This window comes from Solanum stenotomum, chromosome 5, assembly GCF_019186545.1.
Source record: "Solanum stenotomum isolate F172 chromosome 5, ASM1918654v1, whole genome shotgun sequence".
NCBI classification, from domain to species: Eukaryota; Viridiplantae; Streptophyta; class Magnoliopsida; order Solanales; family Solanaceae; genus Solanum; species Solanum stenotomum.
The window spans coordinates 22065035-22092317 of NC_064286.1; the positions used below are offsets into that span (position 1 = coordinate 22065035).

The 27283-nt window shown below is 34.7% G+C and overlaps 3 protein-coding genes across 4 annotated transcripts in view; all 3 read right to left on the minus strand.

Annotated features, from left to right (window-relative positions):
* The window catches only part of LOC125865077 (ferredoxin-1, chloroplastic), a 791835-nt gene that overhangs the window by 366253 nt on the left and 398299 nt on the right, over positions 1 to 27283 (minus strand). The gene's annotated exons all lie outside the window — the stretch shown is intronic.
* LOC125865060 (potassium channel AKT2/3-like) lies at positions 1994 to 7763 on the minus strand. 2 transcript variants are annotated; one of them, XM_049545226.1, is made up of 11 exons: positions 7399 to 7763; positions 6568 to 6786; positions 4925 to 5083; positions 4491 to 4548; positions 4093 to 4410; positions 3761 to 4000; positions 3351 to 3668; positions 3076 to 3264; positions 2910 to 2985; positions 2266 to 2826; positions 1994 to 2198 (listed from the first exon to the last, which is right to left on the minus strand). In XM_049545226.1, exons 1-11 carry the CDS (start codon positions 7677 to 7679, stop codon positions 2068 to 2070), a joined length of 2550 nt encoding a protein of 849 aa, XP_049401183.1. In that variant the 5' UTR covers positions 7680 to 7763; the 3' UTR covers positions 1994 to 2067. The 2 variants fall into 2 exon arrangements, with proteins under 2 accessions (XP_049401183.1, XP_049401184.1); XM_049545227.1 differs by lacking the exon at positions 4925 to 5083 and having other exon boundaries at positions 7399 to 7566.
* On the minus strand, positions 11358 to 16997 carry LOC125865069 (ankyrin repeat domain-containing protein 2B-like). Its single transcript, XM_049545240.1, has 9 exons — positions 16819 to 16997; positions 16521 to 16551; positions 15040 to 15185; positions 14368 to 14580; positions 14126 to 14274; positions 13030 to 13195; positions 12636 to 12728; positions 11789 to 11928; positions 11358 to 11684 (listed from the first exon to the last, which is right to left on the minus strand). The coding sequence occupies exons 1-9, from the start codon at positions 16825 to 16827 to the stop codon at positions 11585 to 11587; spliced, it is 1047 nt and encodes a 348-aa protein (XP_049401197.1). The 5' UTR covers positions 16828 to 16997; the 3' UTR covers positions 11358 to 11584.

A 27283-nucleotide genomic window follows, 5' to 3' on the forward strand; every position in this document is an offset into this window, starting at 1 on the left:
CTTTGTAACCTAGTAGAATCTTTATTTTCCTTTCTTTGTATGTTGAGGAGTAATGGGATTGAGGAAGGGTTCATTGTTCCACTTGTTTAATCTTAATGAGTAATAAGGGGATTAAAGAAAAGGCGAATTGTTGATCATAATGCTTGTGAATTGCCTTGTTGTGACCCCTATTTGACTGAATGATGAAGTGCTTTGATGGCACAAATGTGAACTTGAATTGTCTGAATTGTTGTCTTTTTCTTATGGTGTGACATTGCTTAATTATATTGATTGTTTAACACCATGATCAAACATGTGATATAAAGCCGAAGAAAAATGACTTCGGCTAGTGATTTGACATAAAAACATGTGATTTAATGTCTTTTGATACTTGTGGTTGATCTACTTGCTACTTGTGATTGATCTACTTGCTACTTGTGAATTCTCTACTTGTTACTTGTGAGTGATCAACTTGTTACTTGTGCATTGGCACACTGATGTGTGTTGGTTATTGAAACTGTGACTATTAAATTATGTGGTTAAGCCATGTGAATTGTGTATTGTGAAACTGTTAATTTGAGCTAATTTCTATGCAGGTTGTAGTTTGAGGAGGTTCGGTTAGGATGAAAGGGGTATTCAATTTCTAACTAGGTTGCTTTGTTTATTAGGTTGCTTATTGGGTACAGTGTTGTTGGTACTCACCCCTTGCTTATACACTTGTGTAGGTTCCGAGCCCGGACCCTTGTGATCTTCTTCTTCTTCTTCGGATTTCGAGGCTTGTCAATGATTTCGAGAGGTAGCTACTTGTCATCTCGGCAGTTTCCCTTGTAAATTTACTTTATGCTTTGTTCTATTTGAGAAACAAAGATTTTGAGACTTGTACTTATCTTTCGAATTCTATATTTACATTAGTGGTTTGTAAATGTGACAACCAAGTTTGGGTGTTAATAGAATGAATAAATTTTCCGTTTTCATCTTGTTATTTCTTTATCTTTCCATATTTTCTTTCATTTCGTTGGAATGAGGCTGACTTGTCTTGATGGGAATACATAAGTATCATCACATCTATTTTTGGATCGTGACAAAGTGATGTGTCAACATAATCAGAACTATTCCTTTACCGGTAGATCGATGACACCTTTTTCACGGGACCTCCACTTTCTAGTTCCAATTCTTTATTTGACTGGTGCGTGTTTGCAGTGCGCCCAATCTGACACCAATCAGCTTCAAATCTAGCGCCAAACTTCAAACAAATGATGATACTTGAGAGCATATTGAAACTGATCTTTTGTAGAGGGCTAAGTAGTCGTTTTATACTAGTATCATTAGTTTTTAGCCCCTTAAGTAAGCCCTAGCATAAAAAAGTGGGCATCTCATCTTCACTTATAAAAATAGAACTCCATCATCAAGCTTTGAGAATACAAACAATTCACGATTTTCTTACTTCTTATTTTTTCTCATCTGTCATCTTTTTCACCCATTGTTAAGATAATTTATGTTCTTTCATTCTTACTTGCTCAAATGATTTAGCCAAAAAATAAAAGAGTGTGATCGACAATAATAGACTTGCCTTTTATTTAGTGAAAAACATTTATTTCAATTTTTAAAAAATAAACTTGCCTTTAATTCCATTTTCATAAATTTAAATATTTTGAAATGATATTGATTTCTCCATTAAATTGATGTGAAATAAATAAAAGAGGATTTAGGCAAAGAGTATCCTCAATGCAAGGGACCAGAGGATGTAGGCAAAGAGTATCCTCAAGCCATTACTCTTTGCAGGCATCCACAATTTATATATTCAACACTATAATTTGGTAGGTTCCTATTTATTTTCCTTACTTTCAAATATTTGAATGGAAGGAAAGACTAAGGCCTCATTTGTTTCTATTAGAATTAAGACGTCTGAATTTCAATAAGTATTTGAATATTAAGATGTGCATTAAGATCTAGATGTATATATTTGAATACATATCTGAATATTAAGATGTGATCTCAAGATCTGAACACTAAATGATTAAGACTGTTTGTTTTATAGATGGCTAATTGTGTGAACAAATACTTAAATTCTAGTAGAACAGAATTATGCTACATTATGGAGTTTGTATACTCAACTATATAAAGCTTATCGTTATCCCGTATGACTTCCACAGAGTCAATCTCCGATCCTTCTTCATTTGTCACCAATGCATCTTTTGCTTCAAAACCAAACTTCTGGCCTATAAAATAGAAAATATTTAAATTCGGAAGAACTAAAAATGGAGAAGAATTTGCTTGAAAGGGTACCTGCAATGCCTTTGAGTTTTGCAAGTGAATCGGGAAGCTTTATTAACTTTCCCGGTTCATTGCACTGAGTGCTTCTCCTGAACTCAGGATGACCTCTGTATATGCTAACTCTAAAAGCACATTGATCTGTATGGCTTTCAAAGTCGTATTTTTGTTCCTGTTCATGCTCCTTATGATCAACTTTATCCATATCGGATATTATTATCCTGTGCCCGACGTCTTGTTTTTGCAGCATTTCACTTAGGTTCATTGATGAAAGCTTGTCCTTCAATGTATCATCAATCTCATCTCCGTTTAATAATAAAAGCTTTACCATATCTAAATGATTTTCTTCTATTGCAACATGGATAGCAGTTGATCTATGTCGATCTTTTGAGTTAACAAGTAATCCATGTTTGAGGAGTTCCTTCATAATTGTTAATTCATTCCTCCTAGCTGCTTTACATAGGAGGTCACCAGAAACATATGGATCAGAAATACATGCCCAATGGTACAGGATTTCAAATATGGGATGTTGTTTTGCTGCTATAGCTTCCCATAATGCGGTGTCACCATTTGCATCTGCCATTTATGGAATAATCAAGATATCATATACCACTTGGCTCTCAAAATTTTTACAGTGACATTTATTGAGGTTGTCCTACCTTGTAAGTGTATGTTGCATCCATGTCTGAGAAGCACCATTACACATTCTTCATGCCCTTTTGATGCTGCTATATGCTGATGCAATGCATAGAGAGAAAAGATGTTGACAAACTCGGATACAAGTAGTAAATTGGTAACGTAAGAAGTATACAACAAGGGACATACCACTGGAGTTTTCCCTTTGGAATCACAAATATTAGGGTCTAATCTTGCCTTGAGAAGCTCATCAAGAAAAGCAGCATTGCCTGTACTGGCAACAGTCAACAAATTGATGGACATGTTTGGATCGCTATCTTCGTCCCCAACATCAAGGAACAAGTCTGTAAGTCTTAGATCCTTGAGCTTCTTATGATGCTGTAATCAACACAGTATATAGAAAATATTAATACCCGACTCTGAATTGAGACACTTGGAAGATCACTAAGTAGCTACGAATGAACCTGAAGAAAGTTCTTCATCATGGTGACATTATCCTCTTGCCTGCTCTTCATTGCTTCAATCAAAGAATTTGTTCTTATCTTTAAGAGTTGTGAAAGTGTCCTTGTCCGATACGTGTAGCTCTGAGGCCTACAACAAAAGGCCCCAACTTCTCCAAACATGTCTCCACATCTCAGAGTCCAAACAATCTGCTCATTCTCCATCTCACTATCAATCATTTCCACCTCCCCTGAAACTATGATGTAAACCTCATCTGGAGATTCATTCTGCATTATGACATCCTCCCTTGGGGGTATATACTCAGCCTTCATATCTGCAACCTGAGCGATCATTATGATTAGACAAACAACATGCATGAAGATTTATGAACGAGTCGATTTTTTTAGTTCATAGAATAAAAATGTCATCTTACAAGGTGCAAGCGAATTTCCCTGGAGATACCCTTGAAAAGATAGACCTTTTCAACAGTTGGCAAAAACAAATGATGTCGGATACTCTTGCAGATTGTCTTGGGAAGTTGTTCAATTAGTTGTTGTTGGTTTAAGCTCTCTGCCTTGAATCTTAAGCACATGTAAGCCAGTATTTGCTCCTTCAGTCTTGGAGGCAAGTGATTACGACTCACAAAGTTTGAAGCTGATTGTATGCTATTTCTCTGCAAAAGAATTGAACGCCATTTTATGTCGTATACACTTGCACTTATTTTTGCTCCTGATGCCTATACATTTCAATAAGAAAGTAGCTTACAAATTCCATGGTGCGACTGGTTCCTTCAACAACTAAATTGGTCATGTTGCCAATAATGTAAGCGGTAAGGCCAAGATTGAAGAGCATGTAGAAAATGATGAAGATCATTTCGACAGTGTTAACAGCATGGAGGTCACCATAGCCAACAGTTGTCATGGTGGTGATAGACCAATAAATAGCTGAAATGTACCTAATCCAAAGGCTTGTCTCTCTGAACTTGGGATTCACAGATCCTAACCAAGTATTTCCTTGGTGGGGATATCTGTCAGCCAACAAGTAGTAGAGGCATCCAGCACAGTGCACTGAAAATAGTGTTACCTGTTTCATGTCACACACTCACTCATTCATAAATCTTCAACTAGGAGAAAGATCAAAATAATTCTTTTATGCTAACTTACAAACAAAAGCCTAGCACATCTGATCCAAAAATAGCTGAATCTCATATCCTTTTCAAGTCTGCCAATCAACATATAGAACAAGTCTAATTAGTAGAATAAAATATGTAAGTTCTATTTGTTCATGTAAAGATGAGTCTTGGGCTGTAACTCAACTCCAAAAGTTAGCTCATATAGGAAGGATTGTCCAAGTTCATATAATGAGACCAAATTCCCATTTCTTTTCTGATGTGGGAATTTTTAACCTTGTTAACTGGACACGATAATATGGGAGGCCAACATCGGTGAACAAAGAATTGGAATGGATGTGACTATGATACCATTTAAAAATGAATTTTGAACCTAACTTAGGAGAGGATTGTCAAGTCCATATAAGGAAATCAAACTTTTATCCGCTTTCCGATGTAGGAATTCTTAACAAGTGAAAGAGAAATTACCGGGTGAAAAATTGCTTAACTTTGCGAAGACGCCAAAATCTGAGGATTCCTAAAACAGAGTAAGAGATGCCAACTTGATGTTTGCCAGTAAACAACATGGCAAGTAAGTCAAAAGGGATGGTAGAGGCCACATCCATCAGAAACCATGTTGATACGTATCTGTAAATATATCATTATTAACTCGTAACAAAACAAAACTAATTAGCCATACAAATACATTACTACTATATTATTTTAATGTAATCTATACATACTATAATTCTGAGTAACACATCTAAGTAACTGCTTAATTCATGATTAAATTAACTTGCTTTTGCATTTCTTAACCGACAAGTTCACATAGATAATACTCCCACGGTTCCCTTTTTTTCCCTTTTTAGTTGTCATATTGTGTTTTTCAAGAGTCAATTTGACAATTATTTTTATATTCATATAATAAAAAAATACATTTTAAAGAGTTAATTAAAATTTATATCGTTTGACGATAAAAAAAAAAAGGTAGGGAGATGCTCCCAACTTTAGGGATTGACTCAAATAGAATGGGTTGACCCATCAGCCATTTGAGTATAATATTTTACCTAAGTTAATTAAAATAATTTGACTCGTCACTGGATAAATATTAGTTTGGTCCAGCTCATACATTTTTGATGCTGCATAAAAGCAAAAGATATATTCCAAATCTCTTCTTTTTTTTCTTTTGAATTTGACTGTTATAAATGAATAATTTTTTTAAAATATTTTATCAGACTACTCCAAAGTTAACTACATGTGACGATTAGAACGTGAAAATTAAAGAATTTAATAAATTATATAACATGTTAAATTATACTGATAATATTTTGAACAATTTTAGAGTTTGGGAGAGAACTCTTTTTTCCTTTGGACTATTCCCACTCAATAATTAAGGGAATAAATGTACTGTTCAAAATCTAAATCTTGGAAAAAAAAAAAAGAGAGAAGATGTTGGTTCTTTGCACCTGATCCCTTGGTGGGGGAAGGACGAATATTTAAAGAGGATCAAATCTATTCGCCATGATTTATCGATAACATATTCATTCACGATAAAAAAAAAGGAATCATTACTTCTTCAAATTAGAATAGTCACGTTCTTACGCAGCGTTATCAAATCTCTGTTTATCATAAATATATATATGTGGAATATAATTATAATATACTCCCTACAGTCCATATAAATATGCTCTCTATAGTCCATATTTATATAAATATGTGGAATATAATTATAATTTTTCATTTAATCAATGCCAGTTCAAGCCATGTGGAAATATCTAAGATCATGAAAAATAAAAAAACATATAGAAGGAAATATAATTATAAAGTAAGTTTAGGAAAAGAAAAAAAACATATATATTACTCCCCTGCGTCTCATAAAGTAAGTTTAGGAAAAGAAAAAAAACATATATATTACTCCCCCGCGTCTCATTTCATATGACTTAGTTTAACTTGACACATAGTTTAAGAAAGAAAGAAAGATTTTTGAAATTTATGGTCTAAAATAAGTTAAATATGTTTATGTGACTGTAAATTATTTCATTAAGAAAAAAATAAATATAGAAATGGATCATTCTTTTTAAACAGACAAAAAGAAAAAATAAGTCATATATAAATTGAGACGAAGAGAATACCTTGTAGCAATTTTTCTTCTATCACGAACAAGCAACTGAGAGGTTGAATCAATGTATGCGACGGAGAAGGTCAAGATGATATCAGCAGCAAAAAAGAGATTTACAATATTATCTGCGATGTAAAGCTTCTTGTTTGGATTTAAGTTCATGAATGCTATCTCAAATGGACATACCCATGCACAATATGCCACCAATAGCACCATTAGTGTCTCCCAGCACCTACATATATACAAATCTCTCCTCAATTAAGTTACAATTTACATAATTAATATTTGTACTAGCTAGTTAATCAATTAATTAAATAATTTACCTTATAATTAATTAAAAGTGATGTGAATGACTTTTATACTAGCTATGGATGATACAACTTAATAAGCTTACATGAAACACACACATATAAGCACGAATTCATTTATTCCGTTTGGTTTTGCAATATCCAGATATATATACACATTAAAGTTGTTCATAAAAAGTTTATCTGGTGAAGCTCTCACTTGGTACACACAACAAGATCTCTATAAATGGCGTGACTGGAGTGATATGCCACACGACATTAAATCACACCAGATGGGTTCTACCTGACTAAGTTAAAAGAAGAAATTAACTGAGACATTTCGTTAGTATGCTCTACGTTGGAGGTAGCTAGAGTACTCCAACTACCGATAAGTGAAAGTGAGATGTCTATTATCTTCATTGAATGCCAAGATAACAATCTTTATTATGAGAAAATGATAATAATGATGGGACAAAAGTTCATAGAAATCATTTCTTGCCACAACTTAAACCAAAAAAGACAAAGGGGAAACATATTATTCTTCCATTTAAAATTACCTGTATGTTGAAGTGATAGGTGAGATAGTGTTGCCTTTGTGCAGATCAGTCTGATTCTGGTTATAACCAGAGGAACCTAAAGGAGGAAGAATGAGCTTTGACAGGTTGTGAAAACTCATATTTCCTAAACCTGAATTACCACCTCTCTCATTATTATTATTATTATTATTATTACTATTATTATACATATCTTCTTTTGTTTGGATTTTCTCCCCATCTCCTTCACTCATGTTTCTATTGTAGAAACCATATGATGAATATTTCACTTCCATATTCATCATATTAATTATGTAATGGAAGAAGAGAAAAAGAATTATACATTATACTAGAGAGAAAAAAGAATTGGATGGTGGTCCTTATATGAGTGGCCCTTGAGAGGTTGTGTATGAAATTAATTTATCTTATAGAAAAATAGCATCTTATTTTTTTTTAGAGCAACTTTCACATATAACAAACATAAAAATTATATTTGTATGTTATAGTTATAGTTTGCATAATTGCGCTACATAGCAAATTTTATGTTTGTTATGGAGCTTTTTGTATAATTCGCTACAAACATCCAAATTTATACAAATTATTCAATTTTGTATAAATTCATTTATACATTATAATTTGTATAATAAGATATGTATTTGTATAATTATAAGTGTCTAGGACGAAATATATGTATTTGTATATACACTTTTCTCTCGCTTTATACAAACACAAACACATTTTATACATTTTATATCGAAATGTATAAAATGGTTAATTGTATACCGAAAATGGCTAATTGTATATCGAATCAGATGGCAAAAAAAAAGGATATTTGCTGCGAATTATAATTAAAATAAACTATAACTATAACATTTAATTTGAATTAATAATTTGCTATTTCATACAATTTTCCCTTTGTTTATTCTCATCAGATCTCCAATATAATGCAGACATAGCTATAGGGATATGATATCATGTCATATTTATTGGTTTGGCCCCTAGTGTAAATCAGTGCATGGAGGGCCCTATGCACAGCTTTACCCACTTAAATATTACGGCAGTTATATAACGACGGTTGCAATGAACCGCTACAAATATAATATAATACAAGATTTTTTTATATGTAAGATTAAATATTTTAATAGCGACAATTTGTACTTAAGTTATGATGCTTTCAATGAACCGCTACAAATATAATATAATACAAGATTTTTTATACGTAAGATTAAATATTTTAATAGCGGCGATTTGTACTTAAGTTATGAGGCTTTCAACTGCCACTAACATTTCTTAATTTTTGAAAATTTTCCCAATAGATTTAATATTTTCTTAAAATATGAAACATTAAATATTTTTATATAGGCAGACTTCTCATTCTCTTTTCCTTGATTGAAAATTTTGTTGTCTTTTCCATAATTTAAAGGGAAAATGCATAAGTACCCCCCCAGCCTATACTCGAAATCCCAGAGACACACTTAACCTTTACTAAGGTTCTATTACCCCCTGAACATATTTTATATGTAATATTCTACCCCTTTTTGGCCTACGTGGCACTATCAAGTGGGCCCAGCGCATGTTGACATTTTTTTCAAGGATAGTGCCACGTAGGCCAAAAAGGGGTAGAATATTATAGATAAATTAAGTTCGGGGGGTAATAGGACCTTAGTAAAGGTTAGGTGTGTCTCTGGGATTTCGGGCATAGGCTGGGGGGGTACTTATGCATTTTCCCTAATTTAAAACTAAATTGCCGCTTCTGTAATGTCACTTTTGATTTCTGAAGTGATTTTTGAACTATTTTATTCTCGATTTCTAATCTTATCAATATGATATTATTGGGCTCCTTTTGATGAACTCTATCTATTCTTGATAATTGGGGATCATTTTGGTGATTGTGCGATTGACGAAGTGCTTAGAGTTGTTCGAGTGAAGTTTCGGCCTTCGAGGTAGGTTTGATTATCCCTCTTTTAGACTAAGATGAGTAAGTGATTTTTCTTAGGAAGTCAATTGTGAAATTAATTGTAGTATGAGTTTTAGAGGTTGGCAAGTGTTGACCTTCTTGTTTAGTTTGTGTGATGCCTATTGTGATGCTTAGCTTGTCTGGAGGCTTGTGTGATACCTTTAATTGTTTACGGCGTCACGAATTGAATTTAGTGTTTTTAAACCGTTGTAATATATAAATGATTTATTACGACGTAAATAAATGTTTTTGTAAAAAATCGTTGTAATACGTTTGTGGCAGACAATCTCGAAGTTCAACGAAATCAATCGAATTCACTTAGAAATTTCAATCAATTATTTCAAATTTTTCATTCCTAATGGAAACAATCGCAAATCAGTCGAATTCACTTAGACAAAGGTTGAAAATCTTTTGAATGATTTAAGAGATTTGTTAGAAAAATGGAGAAATTTAATTTAAAAATGACAAGGTTTAAGTTACTTGAGGATATGGAATAATGAAAAAAATGGTGAGAGAGAGAAATATAAAAGATAGAATTTGGGTAAAAAATTTAGAGAGAAAAAAGTAGGTAATGGGGTCTTGTTTTTTTCTTTCACCCGTAATGGAGTCAAAAAGTGGTCCCAAATAAAAAGAAGGAAACTGAATTATATTAGGATACACTTTATTTGCTAAAATATTGACATTTTGACATTTTTAATAATTATTTTAAAGTATAAATATTTTTATTAATTATGTTAGGGATTTGGACTAGTTAGCTAATTTATCCTAGTCTTAGTAGAAGCAAATGGTGTCTTATTCTCATTTAGACCCCTTTAAAGATACTTTTATTTTCGAAAAAAAATTGTGTTCTATATTTCTTCTTTATAAAAATTCAAGTCTCTCTCATTCTCCAACTTTAATAATTACCTAAATTATTTTCCTTGAACTTTTTATTTTGTTCTTGCGGCTTGTTTATCAAGAATTAATAAAATTTATTGTAAATTTTTTATTTGACTAACTACAAAACAACTTCATAAATATGTGCTTTTGAAATTAAAAAAAATGACTACATTATTTTCTAACAATTATATATATATATATTTCATGTAGTTCAATTTTATTTTAATCAAACTTAAAATTAGGGGTATAAAAAATGAACCCAAACATAGGTAACCCATCCAACCTGCCCAGAATTTTAAGGGTTGGGCTCAAGATAATTTGAATTGAGTTCAATCTCAACTCATTCATGCCTAACCCATTTTAAGAAATCCTCAATTGAGCCAATTCAATCTCCAATTTTAACCCGTTTTAAAACTCTTTACTAAGATACATATATTAAAGGTATGAATTATTATCTATTTTACATCTTTTATGATTTATCTATCCATTTGTTACTTTTTAAAAAAAAATCTCTAGCGAAAATTCGAATTGTGATTATAAAAGTTAAATATCACTATGTTTAAATTATTGAGATTAATTGAATCAAATTGGGCGGGTCAAGACCCAACCCGTTTTAGACCATTTGAGCCCAAAGTAAACTTGAGCGGATCAATACCCAACCCGATTTCTATCTCCACCCATTTTAATATCTCGAATTTCAACTCAACCCGCCCATTTGACACCCCTACTTAAAATATTAATTTATAATTTAAATATCTTAACGTTTATCAAAGAGTGACGTTTTTTTCTAATATTTTGTTCATGTAATATTTAACTACTATTTTATTTAAATTATTATATTTATTGTGTTTATAGATTAATAAAATTTATATATACTTATATTCAAATGTTTAATAACAAACTGTCTTAATCATTCAGGATCTAGAGACAAGATCTTAACCATTCAGATATATATTCAAATTCAGACGTCTTAATCTTAGTGAAAACAAACGAGGTCTTAGTTATCTTAATTTATATGATATTGTGAAAATTATGTGTTCGATGAAATACACTTTAAAATCTTAAGATTGACAAAACTTGAACCCAGAGTGCGATATGGTTAAAAGTTAACACAAATACGTCTTCCTATCAAATTTCAATCAAAATGCAAAGCAACTTTCATAGCAAGACTGGCTACATTAAAAATACAAAACAATCCTGAAATAATATAATGTATGTGCTCATGAAAAATTGGAAAATGTATAAAAAATACACTGGCGAAGAAAACAGACGAAATGCATCATGTATGGATGATACAGTTCCTTGAGTTCTCAAAATGAATGAGTTTAAAATAATCACCCCAGCCTACATCCAGGAAGATCGGGTCGTTCCAGTTCACAAAAATGCATCCTTCTCAAGTAGCGTTAGAACTTCATTCTGGTTATTGAGTTTGGCAACATCTATTGGTGTCTTCCCATCCAAGTTTTGAAGTGTACTGCACAGAGAATAAAAATCAAGTAAATACGATAAGAAAAATAAACAAGAAACAAGAGGCAGTAAGGATCATGACATCACGATGCACAAAGAATCAAGACTCACACAGCTGCTCCATTCTCTAACAGCAGTGCTACACACTCCTTTCTTCCGTACCCAGCAGCATAGTGCAGGGCAGTATTCTTATTCTTGTCCAAAGCATCAACCTCTGCCCCAGCTTCCAGAAGTACCTGAGCACACTTCACCTGTATAGCAATACAGAGAAACAGCTTAATACCTAGAAAATAGGCTTAACCTTGGCTAATTTCAATGATACTACTTAAATGGCACCTAGTCCATCTTTAAACCTCCCACATCAACAATGTGGGGAACATCCTTTGGATTTGGTGATTGATGTTTCGATATTCTCGATGGATGGTGAAGATGGAAGGTTATTGTTACACACAAAAAAGGAAAGAAGAAATTTAAAATGCCATTCCACCCTGATGGATTGTACAGTAGAACAGTCTTAAAAGAGCCGATTTTTGAGGAAACGAAATAAATAAATCATAATACCCAGATAATACAAGAAACTTGGACATAAAGAACTGACCCATAATTAAATTGACAGGATACCTGATCTACAGATAATTCAAAATAAGTTGCTAATTCTTACCATGCCTAGTAAACTGCAAAGAAAATATGAAATCAAAGAGAGGGAGTCGTGGGACTAGATTTTCACGTGTATAAGGCAGCTCCTAATAATAACACTTTAAAATGTACAGTAATTCCAAGAATTTTTTTTTTTACTTGAAGGAAGAATTGTTCCCTCTGGCTGCAAGTTTTGTAGCTTAGCTAAAGCCATTAGAAAGCCAAATACCTTAGAATGCTGAAATAAACAAAACCCTGGATACACCTGTAATTATATTAAGTATGGCAATGGTCGTAAGGAACATTTTAACTATTTTCTTACCTCCCCATATCCACATGCAAAATGCAACGCTGTCCTTCCTTCTGAATCCTCTTCATCTTTATCAGCACCAGAAGCTATCACATTCTTCAAGCCCTAAAAGAGTACAAGTATAAAAAAACAGATCACAACTAAATATCCAATGAACTCACGGTTTAACAGTCTAAAGAAGTTATATTGATATAGAAAGGTGGATCATTCATTACAGCCGCTAAATAAGAGAAAGTTCAAACGACATATCTTCTATTCAGCAATATTCAGTATGTGGACATCAAAGCTCCAGGTATATTCAATTGATCCAAAAATTTGGCCACCAGGATGACTTCAGATTGAGAGAAGGGGGGGGGGGGGGGGNGGGATTAATGTGAGGTGAGGGGAATTTAATGATAGAACACACCTCCACATCGCCCACACTGGCACACTGGTGTACGACGGATTCATCTTCATCTGCTTTTTCTGTTTCAACTGGCCCAGAAACTTCAGCGGAGGTAGCACCCTCCCCTGCAACAGCAAAACCCATTGCTTCACCTAGCTTCTTTAAAACATCTTGATCATTCCAATACCTGGAAAAGAAAAAAGAAAATCATACCTCCAGTTATAGAAACAATCAAAGCATAACACAAGAAGTTAAGAATACTACATAGTTAAGATCAAAGACCAAAGTGCAGAGAACATAAAACCTAGTAAGCTAGAGTAATAGGTATATCTATGTATCTAAGGAAGAGAACTGATGTAAACAATATGCGAGAACATGGAGCTGCAGGAGCGCACATAATATGTTTTAGGGACACCAGAAGTCCAACATGTTTTAAAGCTCAGAAGGGCTGCAAATGAACAATAGCAGAATGAAATAAACTTCGAAGAACAAACATATTGTTGCATGCTCACATCCATTTCTTCTAATCTCACTCATTTTGTTTCTCCAACACAAATATATCAAAAGTAGCAACCAAAACTTACCTGCTCTAGAGAAAACATAAGATGAGATACTTTAACGGGTACTGGCATTGACTAGTTGATACCGTCGGCAGTCATAAAAGATTCATAACATGTTGTGAGCTCCAGTAAAGATACTAATGCCAGTTGATACCGTCGGCACTCATAAAAGATTCATAACATATTGTGAGCTCCAGTAAAGACACTAACTTTAATTTCAAATAATCGTTTATGCTCATTATGAGGACACACCACACGTTTTATAACATCGTGGCCTTAGCTTAATACTCTTAAGTAGAACAACTTATCCTGTAAAATATCATTAGATCATGGTCCATATTCATTTCAAAAGACACACTCGTGACTCGACAAGGAAGAATTGTAGATCTCAATCTGAAATATCAAATATCCCAAGTAGGATAAGTCTCGTAACTTAGCCACTAGTGTCATCTTTGATACGATCCCAAGCCTTATACTTATCACATGTATGTTCTAAACTACATTAGGTTAAGCAAAAGTGAATGCCACTAATAATGTCAAGTGGGAGCACATATAACCTCATCATTGCAGCTGGACCGCCACTTTCAATCTCTTCAAGAATTGGTTTCAGTGATGGATCTTCTTTGATGCGTGTCATTCGTTCTTCAAGTTGGTCTTTCTGTGATGAGTTTGTCAAATTCTCAAGAATGCTAGACATGGATGGATCCTGATACATACAAAAATGACACATCAATAACACAAAGTTGAATCTTTCTGTACTACGAAATCCAGGGCTAATACAACATGAAACTAAAGATACCTGCATTAATGCACTACCAAGTTGTTCAGCCATGGTCATAAATTGAGGATTTTGCATAACCTGTTGCATTGTAGAGAAATATTGTTGGCTATCAAAGTTGGGGATACTATCTTCCACAGCAGCACCCTGAAAGGTTTTCTGAAGCTGCTCAGCCATCTGATTAAACGAAGGATCTTTTGTGATCTGCTCAGCTAGTTCTTTAATACTTGGATCCTACATTAGCCATGTTATTTGAAAATAAAATAAGATACAAGAATTACAAATGAACATGTCAAGAAACCAAGCAGCAGAACATTTATTAATCGAATTCTGATAAATGCATTGTAGGTTATACTATATAAATAAAATTTCACTAATTAGATCGCCAAATATTGATGTCATTGCCACGGGATTTTTATCTTTTTTTAGAGCAGCAGCAGTGATGCACAAATTGTTCACAATTTCATGTCTCAAACATTCAACCAAAATAACTATTGGTTAGATTCTATTTTTTTACTTTCCCACCAGCATCTTTTTTTGATAGGATATCCTATTACTTGAGAGAAAGAAACTGAAAAAGATACCATTGATGTTTTTTCTTCACAATGGCCAGCAAGATAGAAATCACTGAGATTAATCTATTATCAAACGTGACAAAGAGAACTCTTATTTTGTATAGTGACAGATATGTACATTTAATAGTCCAGTCATGGCTGAGAAATCAAAGGGATTTTGAAGCCCAGCTCTAGCTGCAGGGGTTTTCCTCGTCTCTCCTGTTTGTGCTTCCATGGAGGCAGACTCAGAAGACCTTTTACTCTCAGAAGACCCAGACTTCTCATCTGGAAAAAGAGAAAATACAAACCATAAAATAATGTTACAACTTTATGCTCTGTTATTCACCATTCTTTTTAAACAAAAATATGGCACAAAGGCAACTTTGTAGATTCAACATGCAATACCATTGCGTATTTTGTAGAAGGTAAAACAAAATGTGAGTCTTAAAAACAGAAAAATAATAATTCCAGGTGGTGAGAAAACAATGCACAAATCCAGATGACAACTACAAAACAATGATAGGATCCAGATGAAAAATGATGCAATCAAGCTAAAGGAACAAATAATAAAAGCTACGTTGTATCATTAGTGACCTTTTGTTTATCCTGTTTTGTACCGAGGGTCAACTTCTCTACCTTCTCAAGGCAGGGGTGAGGTCTGCATAGACACTACACTTTCCAAATCCCACTTGTGGGATTACATTGGGTTTGTGGTTGTTGTATCTTGATTAAGTTTGCATATGCAAAAATTTACTCCTGGACTCAAGTATCAAACGAACCTAGGACTTCCTTCGTTCACTAACATGATATGATATACCAATAACCTATGTTGCTCGGACTCTTCAAAAATATCAATGGGTGTGTGTCGGATTCGCTAAAACTAGTGTATTTTTGGAGAATCCGACACGGGTGCGGCATCGAAACGAAGAATCCGCACAACTTAGCCAATAACATAAGGCTGTAATTAGATTTCTTTACAAGTCAATCTGGAATTCAGTTCAATATATCAAACTCCATCATAGAAAAATGACAGAATTACATATCTTCGGGATGAGACATGCTCCCCACTAGGCTGGCCTTTGCTTTGAAAGGTTCAATCAGGCATCAGCCAAGTTCGTCCATGTGCCTTTCGTCAGTTAGCATCAGTACCACAAAAGTTTTCTTGAAATCTATGGAGCAAAATAAACATAATGGTTTAACATGGTTGCTTCTTTACTAGCCGGTTTTGGTCTTACTGCTTTCAACATTAGTACAATTCACCTTGACCAAATTAATTCTTGAAATTCCAAATCATGCAAGTCAGGTTGGACTTTAGAAAACTAATGACATCATCATCTACCTACTTCAAATTACATACTTCATCCCATTAGACCTCTCTTGCCCCAAACACCATTGTACGAACATACCACATCTACTGATTGGGAAAAGTCTGAAAAAAATAATCTTAATACCCAGCAATTGCTCATATTAAGCATCACAAGTTGTAGTGCAACATATTGTATATAGAAAAAAAATTCTCCTTTGAAAATTTTCAAATTGCTCATGAACAACATCATAGATGCATATATAATACTAGACTAAAATATAACAGGGGAGAAGGAGAAGAGTGAAAAGACATACCTTCTTTTGCAGTCAGTACAACTTTCTCTGCCTGAAGAGAGTGAGCATATATGTATTAGAGTTATTGTTAACCAAAAAATGAAAAATGTAAAAGAACCTAAATCAATCCCCCAAAGAAAACAATCCTCAAACCTACCAAAATAGGGTAAAGAAAGCAAAATAAAAAAAAGGGGTGTAAAATTCACTGTGTTCAACAATTCAAAAATCCAATATGTTAGAACAATAGCAGATTAATGATGCAGAGTGATAAGATTTGAATCAAACATACGCAGAGAGGATGAATTATGAAAGTAAGTACCTGAGACATGGCTACAGGGAAAGAAATTGAAGTGAAGATGTGGGGTTTCCTTGGCTTCTTTGCTTGAGAGCTGAGGCTTATTAGAAAGACGACAGGCAACTTTGGGTGTACACCAAGAAATAAATGCCAACGGGAAAGGCTAATTTGCACCTTCGCTCCTATTTTGGGCTGGCTTTCATTTCTTTCCCCAAACACAAACAACTTTTTAACTTTATATTGTGCAACATAATATACCCAAATTATATCCCATACTTTTAAATAATTTATGTCCCGCTAAGTATAAATTAATTTATGAGGATAAATAATTATTTCGCATGACATAAGTTTATATTATCCCATTATTATATCGCACGGATTTTATTTTGCATCCTTAAAGAATTTGTGCTCCGCTAAGTATAAATTCAATTTTTTAACAAAAAATTTATAAACCAGCCTATTTAAAGAAAAAAAAATTAAAATTATCTCATTTAACGGATAAATCATTCAACTAAATAAACAGAAATAAAAGGATTTTCTGTGAGATAAAGGTCTCCAAGAGGTATAGTAATTAAATGAGAAAATAGTCAGATGACCCCTCAATGTATTACTAGATTTCTAATTACACACTTATATTTTACGGGGATCTTATTACCTCCTTGGACTACTTTAAAATGGAATAAGTAGCTCCTTAAGTGTTGAGTTGACACAAAAAAAAAAGCATTTCACTCTCTTTTAAAGAGAGTGGGTTAAGTATTTTTTCTTTTTCTATTATTTTCTCTCTCTTTCTCATCATCTATCTATTTTCGGACCTAAATTTTGTCATGATTGGAGTTTGAAGGTTTTTTCCAGCTTTCCATTTTGAAGTTCATCTACTCAGTGACAGAGTCAGGATTTTCAATAAGGGGGTTCAAAATTTATAGAAATAGACACACGAAATAGCCGAAGGGGGTTCGACATCTACTATATATACATAAAATATTATTTAACCATGTATAAATAATATAATTTCCATCGAAGGGGGTTACCCCTTAATACAATGTGACTCCGCCCCTGCATCTACTAGTTAATTCGTTTTTAAAACGGATTAATCCTTAATCTAAATCACCCATCAATTTTTTTCTTTTTTAAAAAGGATTTTGTGTCTTTACAAGACAATGCTTTTAATTCTTTGAAAAACACATTTTTTTTAACTTTTGATTATAAATCCAATCACTTTACGTATTAAGGAGGGTTTAGATTGAAGTTATTTGTTGTAGAAGACTGAACTGTCATGCTCCGAGCCTAAACCCTGGACGTGACTGACACTCGAAAATCATTGTTGGTTCTCAAGCAAACTCTTGGTTTGGCTGACAACTTAGAGAACGACTAATTCAAGCAAGCATAAGCTTAAAACTGAATAAAATATTTAAAACAATTACTAAATCTCAAATATGTTTGAAAATGCTGAATAATATAATTAAAGTTTAGCATAACATCTTAAAAAGGAGCACTAAAAGACTCTCTAACTCTGCTTGTCCATGGAGCCCCTATTGTCTAAGATAGGTGTCGGTATAAGACCCACGACACCTCAAAATACTACTACTACTAAGAAATAAAATTGGAGTCCCCCGAAAGCAAAGAGACCTCACTAAAAGCTGACGAGTGGATGGTGCGATCTCAACGAAACACATGTTGATGATCCTGAATACATGTATCTGCATCATTTCATGATGCAAGTCGAATGACATCAGTACATGGAATGTATAGTATGTAATTAATAAGGCTAAATGAAACAAATAACTAAACTGAAGGACTGAAAATAACTCAACTAAAGTAAAGCATGAACATAAGGTAAAAATATTTAAGCTTCACAGTAAAAGATGCAATGATAGCAACCACTGAATTATAGATATATACTTTATTTTAATGGAGATTTTCTCTAACTGACGACCATCACTATGACGAGCCTCGTGTTGATACAATGTCTTATCCATGTTACCAGAGCCACTCTATACCTTGTAGGAGTATAGAACGTAACTTTAACATATGGATCCACTAACAAGCCCTCAACGAGGCTGGGTTAAGAGTCGCCTGAATTACGGTATGATGCTATCTACGCTGGCGGCACAGGTTATGGAGTTTGAGTTATCTTCACTCTTACATCAAATCGGTGCTCACTACTACTCCCAAAATTATAATGACCCGAAAGGTCAATTCTAGAAATAGTCTCAAGGTTACAATTTTACCCCTATCGATAGTTACCCCGAGTTATTTTGAATTAGTGGAGGAAGTTGGTTTGAAAATTTTAAACTATTTGTTTAGCTATAGTTAATTAATTAGCAAGTAAATTTTAATTAATTAATTAATTTTAATATGTGGTTAATGGACCAAGTCTATAATTTATTTAATACCATATACTACTTGGCACATATCTTTTTTTTTAATTTTATTTAACGACCCTTGAGGGGGCCAGGGGCTGAGCAGCACCCCCAGGCCTTATCAAATATGAAAACAAAAATATACAAGGAGGGGGACATAAACCTTACCTCCAATCCTATGGTGGGTCAAGAATCAACCTACCTACTAAGGTTAGTCGACTCAACCCGATACAATAAGATGATTCCTCTCTTGATACAAAGTTACTAATAATACATAAATAAGGGAGACTCTCCCCTAGGGGCGGACCTACAGTGGTTCAAGTGGGTTCATATAAACCCACCTCGTTGAAAAATAACATTGTATATATATGTATATTTAATCAGTTTTTAAAATTTTATATGTATATATTAAATTTTGAACCCAATAACACAAGTTTGAAGCTTATCCGAGTGGTTGAGAGGGTTCAATTTTCCCAGCCAACTCAGGATCGAATCCCCATTGCCACATTTTAGTTTTAATTCATTTTTTTGACATATAAAACGTTCACACACAGTTTTGTCCTCTATGTAGGTGTAACTTTTGTCCTTTTAGTTACTTAGAAACTATAAAAAGTAGAACAACTTTTTACTTTTACAATTAAAAGTCCAATAGTCAACAACTTTTGTCCTTTTTGTTTTTAATTTTTTTTTAAAAACAGAAACTCAACTAAAAAAGCACTAATCCCTATTATTCTCAATTCTAAAAACCTTTTTGTCTTCTTCTTTGTTGAAATCTTATTGAACCTCTCTTACTTTTTCCCCCAAAATTTTGAGCATATTTTTTATTGAAGGAAAAAAACTCTCCCCGTCGCTCAAATCTCGCATCAATAGTCAATATCCATCAAGTATGTTTTTCGCTCTTGATTCTAGTCTTTTTATATACATATATGATTATTGTGGTTATTTTTTATTTCTTCAACTAAAAAATCCCTTATCATTCTAAAATCAACAAAAAATTACAAATAATATTAGGTATATTTCTATGTATTCGATTCTGAAATTAAGGTTATAATTATTTTGTTTTTATTTGTTAAATGTTGAATGAAGAGAAATCATTCATAATATTCTTTTATCTTCTTAGTTTACATTGAAGCCTAGTTTTTCGTCCATCTTGTTATTTACAGTCTCATTCACAAGTCAATGTAATTTTTTTTCAAATGTATTAACATTGTTTAGTATAGTCATATATGTATGCTGTTAGCCTCATAAAAATTACAAATAATATTAGGTATATTTTTATATCTTGAACCCACTTCGTGAAATCTTATGCTCTGATACCATGTTTGTCACGACCCGAGAGTACCCCCTAGTGGTAACATGGCGTATTCGACCCTGAAGGGTCTTATACGAGCCACATAGTCATTCATTGCATTCAATAATGAAAATAGTGCGGAATAAAAAAAGAACTTATTTACATCCACACATTTAAACTTCATTAAAACAACTTTAAAAACACACAACGGAAGTCTAAGTCTCACATGGCCATCTTAGACACAGTCACAAAACATAAGTAGGGACACGACCCTTTACAATCAAAAGAAGTCTATTAAGTCTATTACATGAACAAAAGAACTTAAAAGTCTTATCCTCGAATCCATGAGGACATACCAAGTCTTGGAGGAAAGCAATCCAACACTTCAAACTAGCTAGGAGGGATCACCTGCCGGAAGCTACACTTATAGTAAAAATATGAAGAATATGGGTTAGTACACAAAATGTACTAAGTATGATGACCATGCAAAACATGCTTTAAAATGGACATTTTGGTTAGAAACCATGCATTATGCCACTTTTTGAAGTACCATGAATAGTTGCATAAAAGACATACAATACAAGCATAAACATCAAGTAAGTCATAATATTACCTTTAAACAATTTCAACGTGAAAACCTTTACCTTGGACCTTCACCTCAAGAAACCCTTATGCTATACCTCGTGCAATGTATGGATGGCGTCCCATACCACCATCCATACTAAGGCACCACATTAAGGTCACTTAAGGTAATTTATCATTCCTTTCTTTCACCTTTGCACCATATTCATACATAAGAGGTATATCATTAATTAAGACATGACAAGGGAAAATAACTCGTAATATAACCCAAGTATAGCATGCATCTCATATTAAGCATTTGAGAGCCAACATTCTTTAATAACCTCATTTAGGCCACAATTGTATCACATACATTAGGATTTAGAGAAACTCACTATGACCCTCTCCAAGCCTACTCGTGCAATGTATAGGTAGCATCCCATACTACTACCTACACTTTGTAGAACCTATCAAGAAACCATAATGAAATCTCGCATGATGGGAAGTAAGCGTTTAACCGACATAGACCATGAGAGCTTGTCATGGAATCCGGTGTCATAAGTCCCCACACCGTAAAGAGGTGGTCTACTTGCCTAAGGAAGACCGGTATATAGCTTAATGGATCCACTAGCTACCTATGCGGGCACATAGTTTATGGGATAAGGTAGACGATCATTGAAACTCATGCCTAACTATTGGGGGAGTTTCCATCTAACCAAATCCACTCGGTGCTTAGCCAACATTCCCATAGAATAGTTCGTTACATTGACATTATCACATATGAGAGGTGCCATTGGCCTACCAACTCCAAATTACATTTATTAACACGTGAAAGGGTGCTTTAAGCCTACCGTTTCAAGGTTCATTTAGGAAAGCTCATTAACTCCTCTTGAAAGGGTGCCATGGGCCTACCGGTTCAAGTCTCATCATTAACCTTCATGGAAAGGTGCCATAGGCCTACCGATTCCAAGGTTCATTATAAGCTCGTGTGGAAGGGTGCCACTAGCCTACCGATCCGAGGATTCAACAATCAACAATATAATCATTTATACAAGAAAATGATGCATAAGCCCTACCAATTCAAGGTATACTTTATATTGAAGAATCCTTCATATTCTATCATCAACATTCATGAGTGTCAAATTGAGAAATAATCTTTCAATAGCAACACCTTTACGTTCATAACATGATCACATTATCTTCATTGAATTCTCATTCATATAATGTCATGATAACACTCCAATTTCTCATACTATGCCTTTAAGGCCATGGTCACAATACATTTCATAATTAAACACCTCCACCATAAGTGGATCAAACCAAGCAAGAACAATTTTTATCCATAATATGAGATTAAGCTAACTTACCATCCTCCAAAGCCATAATCAACAACACTCAAGTCCCAACCATTTTTCTTACCACAAGAGAATTCATCCATAACTTGCCCATAAGGCCACAATCCTCAATTCATCCATATACCAACAATACACCATAAAATAAGCATGGGTAATGACATACTCCAACAATCTAAAGACATTTAAACAAGTTTGATTCATATACATTCATTATCAAGCAACCCACTTCATAAAGGCATAAACTAGGAATAGAGAGAAATCATGGGTTCTTGAAGAAGTTTCATATAAAATCATCTTAAAATCATAAATACAACTTCAATTCACCAATATAATGACTTTGAAAACATTTTACCCATGAACCCATACCTAGAATAGAAAATAGAAATTTTGTTCTTTGAAGACTTTTGAAACCCTTTTTAATGGACTCCTTGAAGGAAAGATAATCAAGGATCAAGGGTCACCATACCTTTGCTATGATTCCCCAAGAAAATTGATGAAGAAAGCCTTGAATCCAAGCCCTAGCTCCAAGTTCTTCTTCTTCTTAATGGAGGATTGTAGAGAGGGAAATGTTTTAGGGATGGGAATTGAATTAATGGTATCTAGGAAATAATATATGCCCTTTGGAAAAAAATTCGTCCAACACTTAGAAAAAAAATGGGGCGGGTGAACAGTAAAATTAGCTACTGGAAATTGCCTTTTTCTGCCGGACAGATTTTACGAAAATGGGCATAACTTCTTCGTCCGAACTCCGAATGAGATGAAACGAAGTGCGTTAGGTAGCTAACTCAAAGGGCTTTCCATGGATATATTATTGGCCACCCAAATAATTTGTGTGCTAGGAGATATGACCCTCCAAAGTAGACCCTCGAAAAAGGCTTCACTTTGAAATTTCGGATTTTGATACGGTTGCTCTAAAATTTGGGTTAGACCCATTTCCCACTCAATTTGACCCCCTAAACAAGAATATGAAGTCGGATTTTCGAAAAACGAAACGGATCTTTTTATATAGAGCTAAACAAGTTTCCGGTAACTTCCGAAGCACATTTTTAAGAACTTTTTGGGTCAAATTCAAATATAATCATTTCATTAAGTTCTCGACTCCAAACTCACATGTGAGGCTCTAGTTTCACTCTATCATTTTCCGGGTCGTTACATTATCCCCCACTTAGGAACATTCGTCCTCGAATGACACTTTAAACACATAAGGGGTAACAACTCAAGTATACAGCCCATCAACATGCATACAACATCAATACAAGTACATAAATATCGGAGGAAACATCAACTCCACATCAATGAGGCTCAAACAACTTCATGCAATTCAAGAAATTAGGAATACATCTACCAATTCCTTATGCATCAAGCTTTACCATTTCTCATTTCATTGGATGAACTTCCTTCTCCAATTTACATCACACTCATCCCAAAATTATTAGGCACATTATGCAATTTTCTCACAAAAGTACAATTATGCAACATTCTCAAGAACACATTTAAGCATGCCTAATAAATCAACTCATGCAACATTTAAGCATGTTCAACATTTATCCTCATGAAGCATATAGACAACTCAACTAAATGCACATCAACACGAGGAACACGTTTATGAAAACTCATTTTATCATTTAACAAGAATTCAAATAGGACATGCATAACATAAGGAGACCATGGAAACTCATTTTCACCCAAGACTCCAAAACATAAAACAAGCTACTAGGAACTCTTGGCCTCAAGCTTGAATAAGAATAGAAGGAATGAGATAAGGATATCAACACTCTCAACAACCTTGCTATTCAACCTACCATCCCCCACTTAGAAGAAAACCCAATTAAGGCAAACATGAAAAACAACACCATAGAAACCTCATCAAGACATTCATGACCATAAGGAACTAAAACTTACCGGCGCCTTCATTCGGATTAGCTTCCTTGTCCTTGCTAGCTTGGAGAGCATAGAAACGACCATAATTTGGAGGAATAGGAACCGTTCCATCTTTAGAAGCTTGCTTTGCCTCCCTTCCTCTAGCCGTAAAAGTAGGACAATCTTTCACCTTGTGATCATTCTTCCCACAACCATAGCATCCATTAGTACCGGCTAGGCACTTCCCATAGTGCCTCTTGCCACAAGTGGTGCAAGTAGGTTTAGAAAATTGAGATCCACCACCTTTATCTTGGTTAACCTTAGGAGCACTTGAAAAATCTTGATCTTGAGCCCTCTTCTTGAACCTAGGTTGACTTTGCTCATCGGATCTACCCCTCTTCACATTCCTATTCATCCTCTTAAGTTTGGACTCCTCAATGGATTGAGCATACACTATGAGCCTAGAAATGTTCATGTCATTATGGAGCATTGCCGTATGGCACTCTTCCTTGACTAGGTCGGATACGCCGGTCACAAACCTACTCATCTCATCCCTAGGGTTTGACACCAAAGATGGGGCATACTTAGACAATTGGGTAAACCTCAAGGAATACTCTTGCACACTCATATTACCTTGCCGAAGATTGATAAACTCCTCAACCTTACACTCCCTCATCTCACGGGGAAAGTACCTACCAAGGAAAGCTTCCTTAAACTCCTCCCATTCTATAGGATCCGCTCCCACCGGCCTATTAGCCTTCCATTGAGTGAACCAAATTTGGGCAACATCTTTCAATTGATAGGAGGCAAGCTCCGCCTTTTCTCTTGAAGTCACCCCCATAACACTCACTACCTTATACACTTCATCCAAAAATTCTTGGGGATCCTCTCCCACCTTAGAACCTAGAAACACCGGAGGATTCATCCTCACAAAGTCTCTCAACTTAGAAGCCATAGTACCCTCATTAGCATTCACCCTAGGCCCCATATCTCTAGTCGCTTGAGCCGCCATGGCTCGGGCCAAGATTAAGAAAGCCGACCTAATCTCTTCATTGGTCATATCCGGGGGAACCACCGGAACCTCATTCTCTTGCTCACCTATAGGAACTTGATTGCATTGCACACCTTGACCATTTTGCACAACTTGGGGAGGAACTTCCTCATTCACATCCTCTTCTCCTACTCTCCTTGCGGGTCTCCCTCTTGTATTCATATCCTATAAACACAAGAGAAGGATAAGGATAAGAACACTTATAGAACCACACTCTAAGGCACGACTTTAAGAATATGAAAGAAGTGTAACTTCTAGCATCCTATAGCCTCTCGCTCATAGATGTGTCGCGACTCACACCGATGAACAAGACTCTACTAGATGTGGCATGTGAGACATCGATCCTAAAAAAAAAATTTCCAAAATCTTATGCTCTGATACCATGTTTGTCACGACCCGGGAGCACCCCCAAGTCGTAACAAGGCGTACTCGACCCCGAAGGGGTCTTATACAAGCCACATAGTCATTCATTGCATTCAATAATGAAAATAGTGCGGAATAATAAAAAAAAACTTATTTACATCCACACATTTAAACTTCTTAAAACAACTTTAAAAACACACAGCGGAAGTCTAAGTCTCACATGGCCATCTTAGACACAGTCGCAAAACATAAGTAGGGACACGGCCCTTTACAATCAAAAGAAGTCTATTACATGAACAAAAGAACTTAAAAGTCTTGTCCTCGAATCCATGAGGACATACCAAGTCTTGGAGGAAAGCAATCCAACACTTCAAACTAGCTAGGAGGGATCACTTGCCGGAACCTACACTTATAGTAAAAATATGAAGAATATGGGTTAGTACACAAAATGTACTAAGTATGATGACCATGCAAAACATGCTTAAAAAGGGACATTTTAGTTAGAAACCATGCATTATGCCACCTTTTTGAAATATCATGAACAATAGCATAAAAGACATACAAGACAAGCATAACATCAAGTAAGTCATAATATCACCTTTAAACAATATCAACATGAAAACCTTTACCTTGGACCTTCACCTCAAGAAACCCTTATGCTATACCTCGTGCAATGTATGGATGACGTCCCATACCACCATCCATACTAAGGCACCACATTTAGGTCACTTAAAGTAACTTATCATTCCTTTCTTTCACCTTTGCACAATATTCATACATAAGAGGTATATCATTAATTAAGACATGACAAGGGAAAATAACTCGTAATATAACCCAAGTATAACATGCATAACATATTAAGCATTTAAGAGCCAACATTCTTTAATAACCTCATTTAGGGTACATTCATGTCACAGTCATTAGGATTTAGAGAAACTCACTATGACCCTCTCCAAGCCTACTCGTGCAATGTATAGGTAGCATCCCATACTACTACCTACACTTTGTAGAACCTGTCAAGAAACCATAATGAAATCTCACATGATGGGAAGTAAGCGTTTAACCGACATAGACCATGAGAGCTTGTCATGGAATCCGGTGTCATGAGTCCCCACACCGAAAAGAGGTGGTCTACTTGCCTAAGGAAGACCGGTATATATAGCTTAATGGATCCACTAGCTTCCTATGCGGGCACATAGTTTATGGGATAAGGTAGACGATCATTGAAACTCATGCCTAACTGTCGGGGGAGTTTCCATCTAACCAAATCCGCTCGGTGCTTAGCCTACATTCCCATAGAATAGTTCATTACTTTGACATCATCACACATGAAAGGGTGCCATAAGCCTACCGATTCAAGGTACATTATTTAACACATGAAAGGGTGCCATAAGCCTACCGATTCAAGGTACATTTAGGAAAGCTCATTAACTCCTCTTGAAAGGGTGCCATGGGCCTACCGATTCAAGTCTCATCATTAACCTTTATGGAAAGGTGCCATAGGCCTACCGAATCCAAGGTTCATTACTTATCATTAATGGAAGGGTGCCATTAGCCTACCGATCCAAGGTTCATTATAAGCATGTGTGGAAGGGTGCCATAAGCCTACCGATCCAAGGATTCAACAATCAACAATATAATCATTTAT

Bases quoted from the DNA above. Each gene is read 5' to 3' on its own strand.
- LOC125865060 (XM_049545226.1), bottom strand. From the start codon at position 7,679: ATGATGAATATGGAAGTGAAATATTCATCATATGGTTTCTACAATAGA. The intron at 5,084-6,567 runs GTATTCTCTTCG...ATATATTTACAG, and splicing joins AGAAGAAAAATTGCTACAAG to ATACGTATCAACATGGTTTC. The intron at 2,199-2,265 runs GTACCCTTTCAA...TCTATTTTATAG, and splicing joins AAAACTCAAAGGCATTGCAG to GCCAGAAGTTTGGTTTTGAA.
- LOC125865069 (XM_049545240.1), bottom strand. The intron at 12,729-13,029 runs GTGTGTTCTATC...GTACTCTTTTAG, and splicing joins CCAGTGTGGGCGATGTGGAG to GGCTTGAAGAATGTGATAGC. The intron at 11,929-12,635 runs GTAAGAAAATAG...ATTGCTATACAG, and splicing joins TTGCATGTGGATATGGGGAG to GTGAAGTGTGCTCAGGTACT.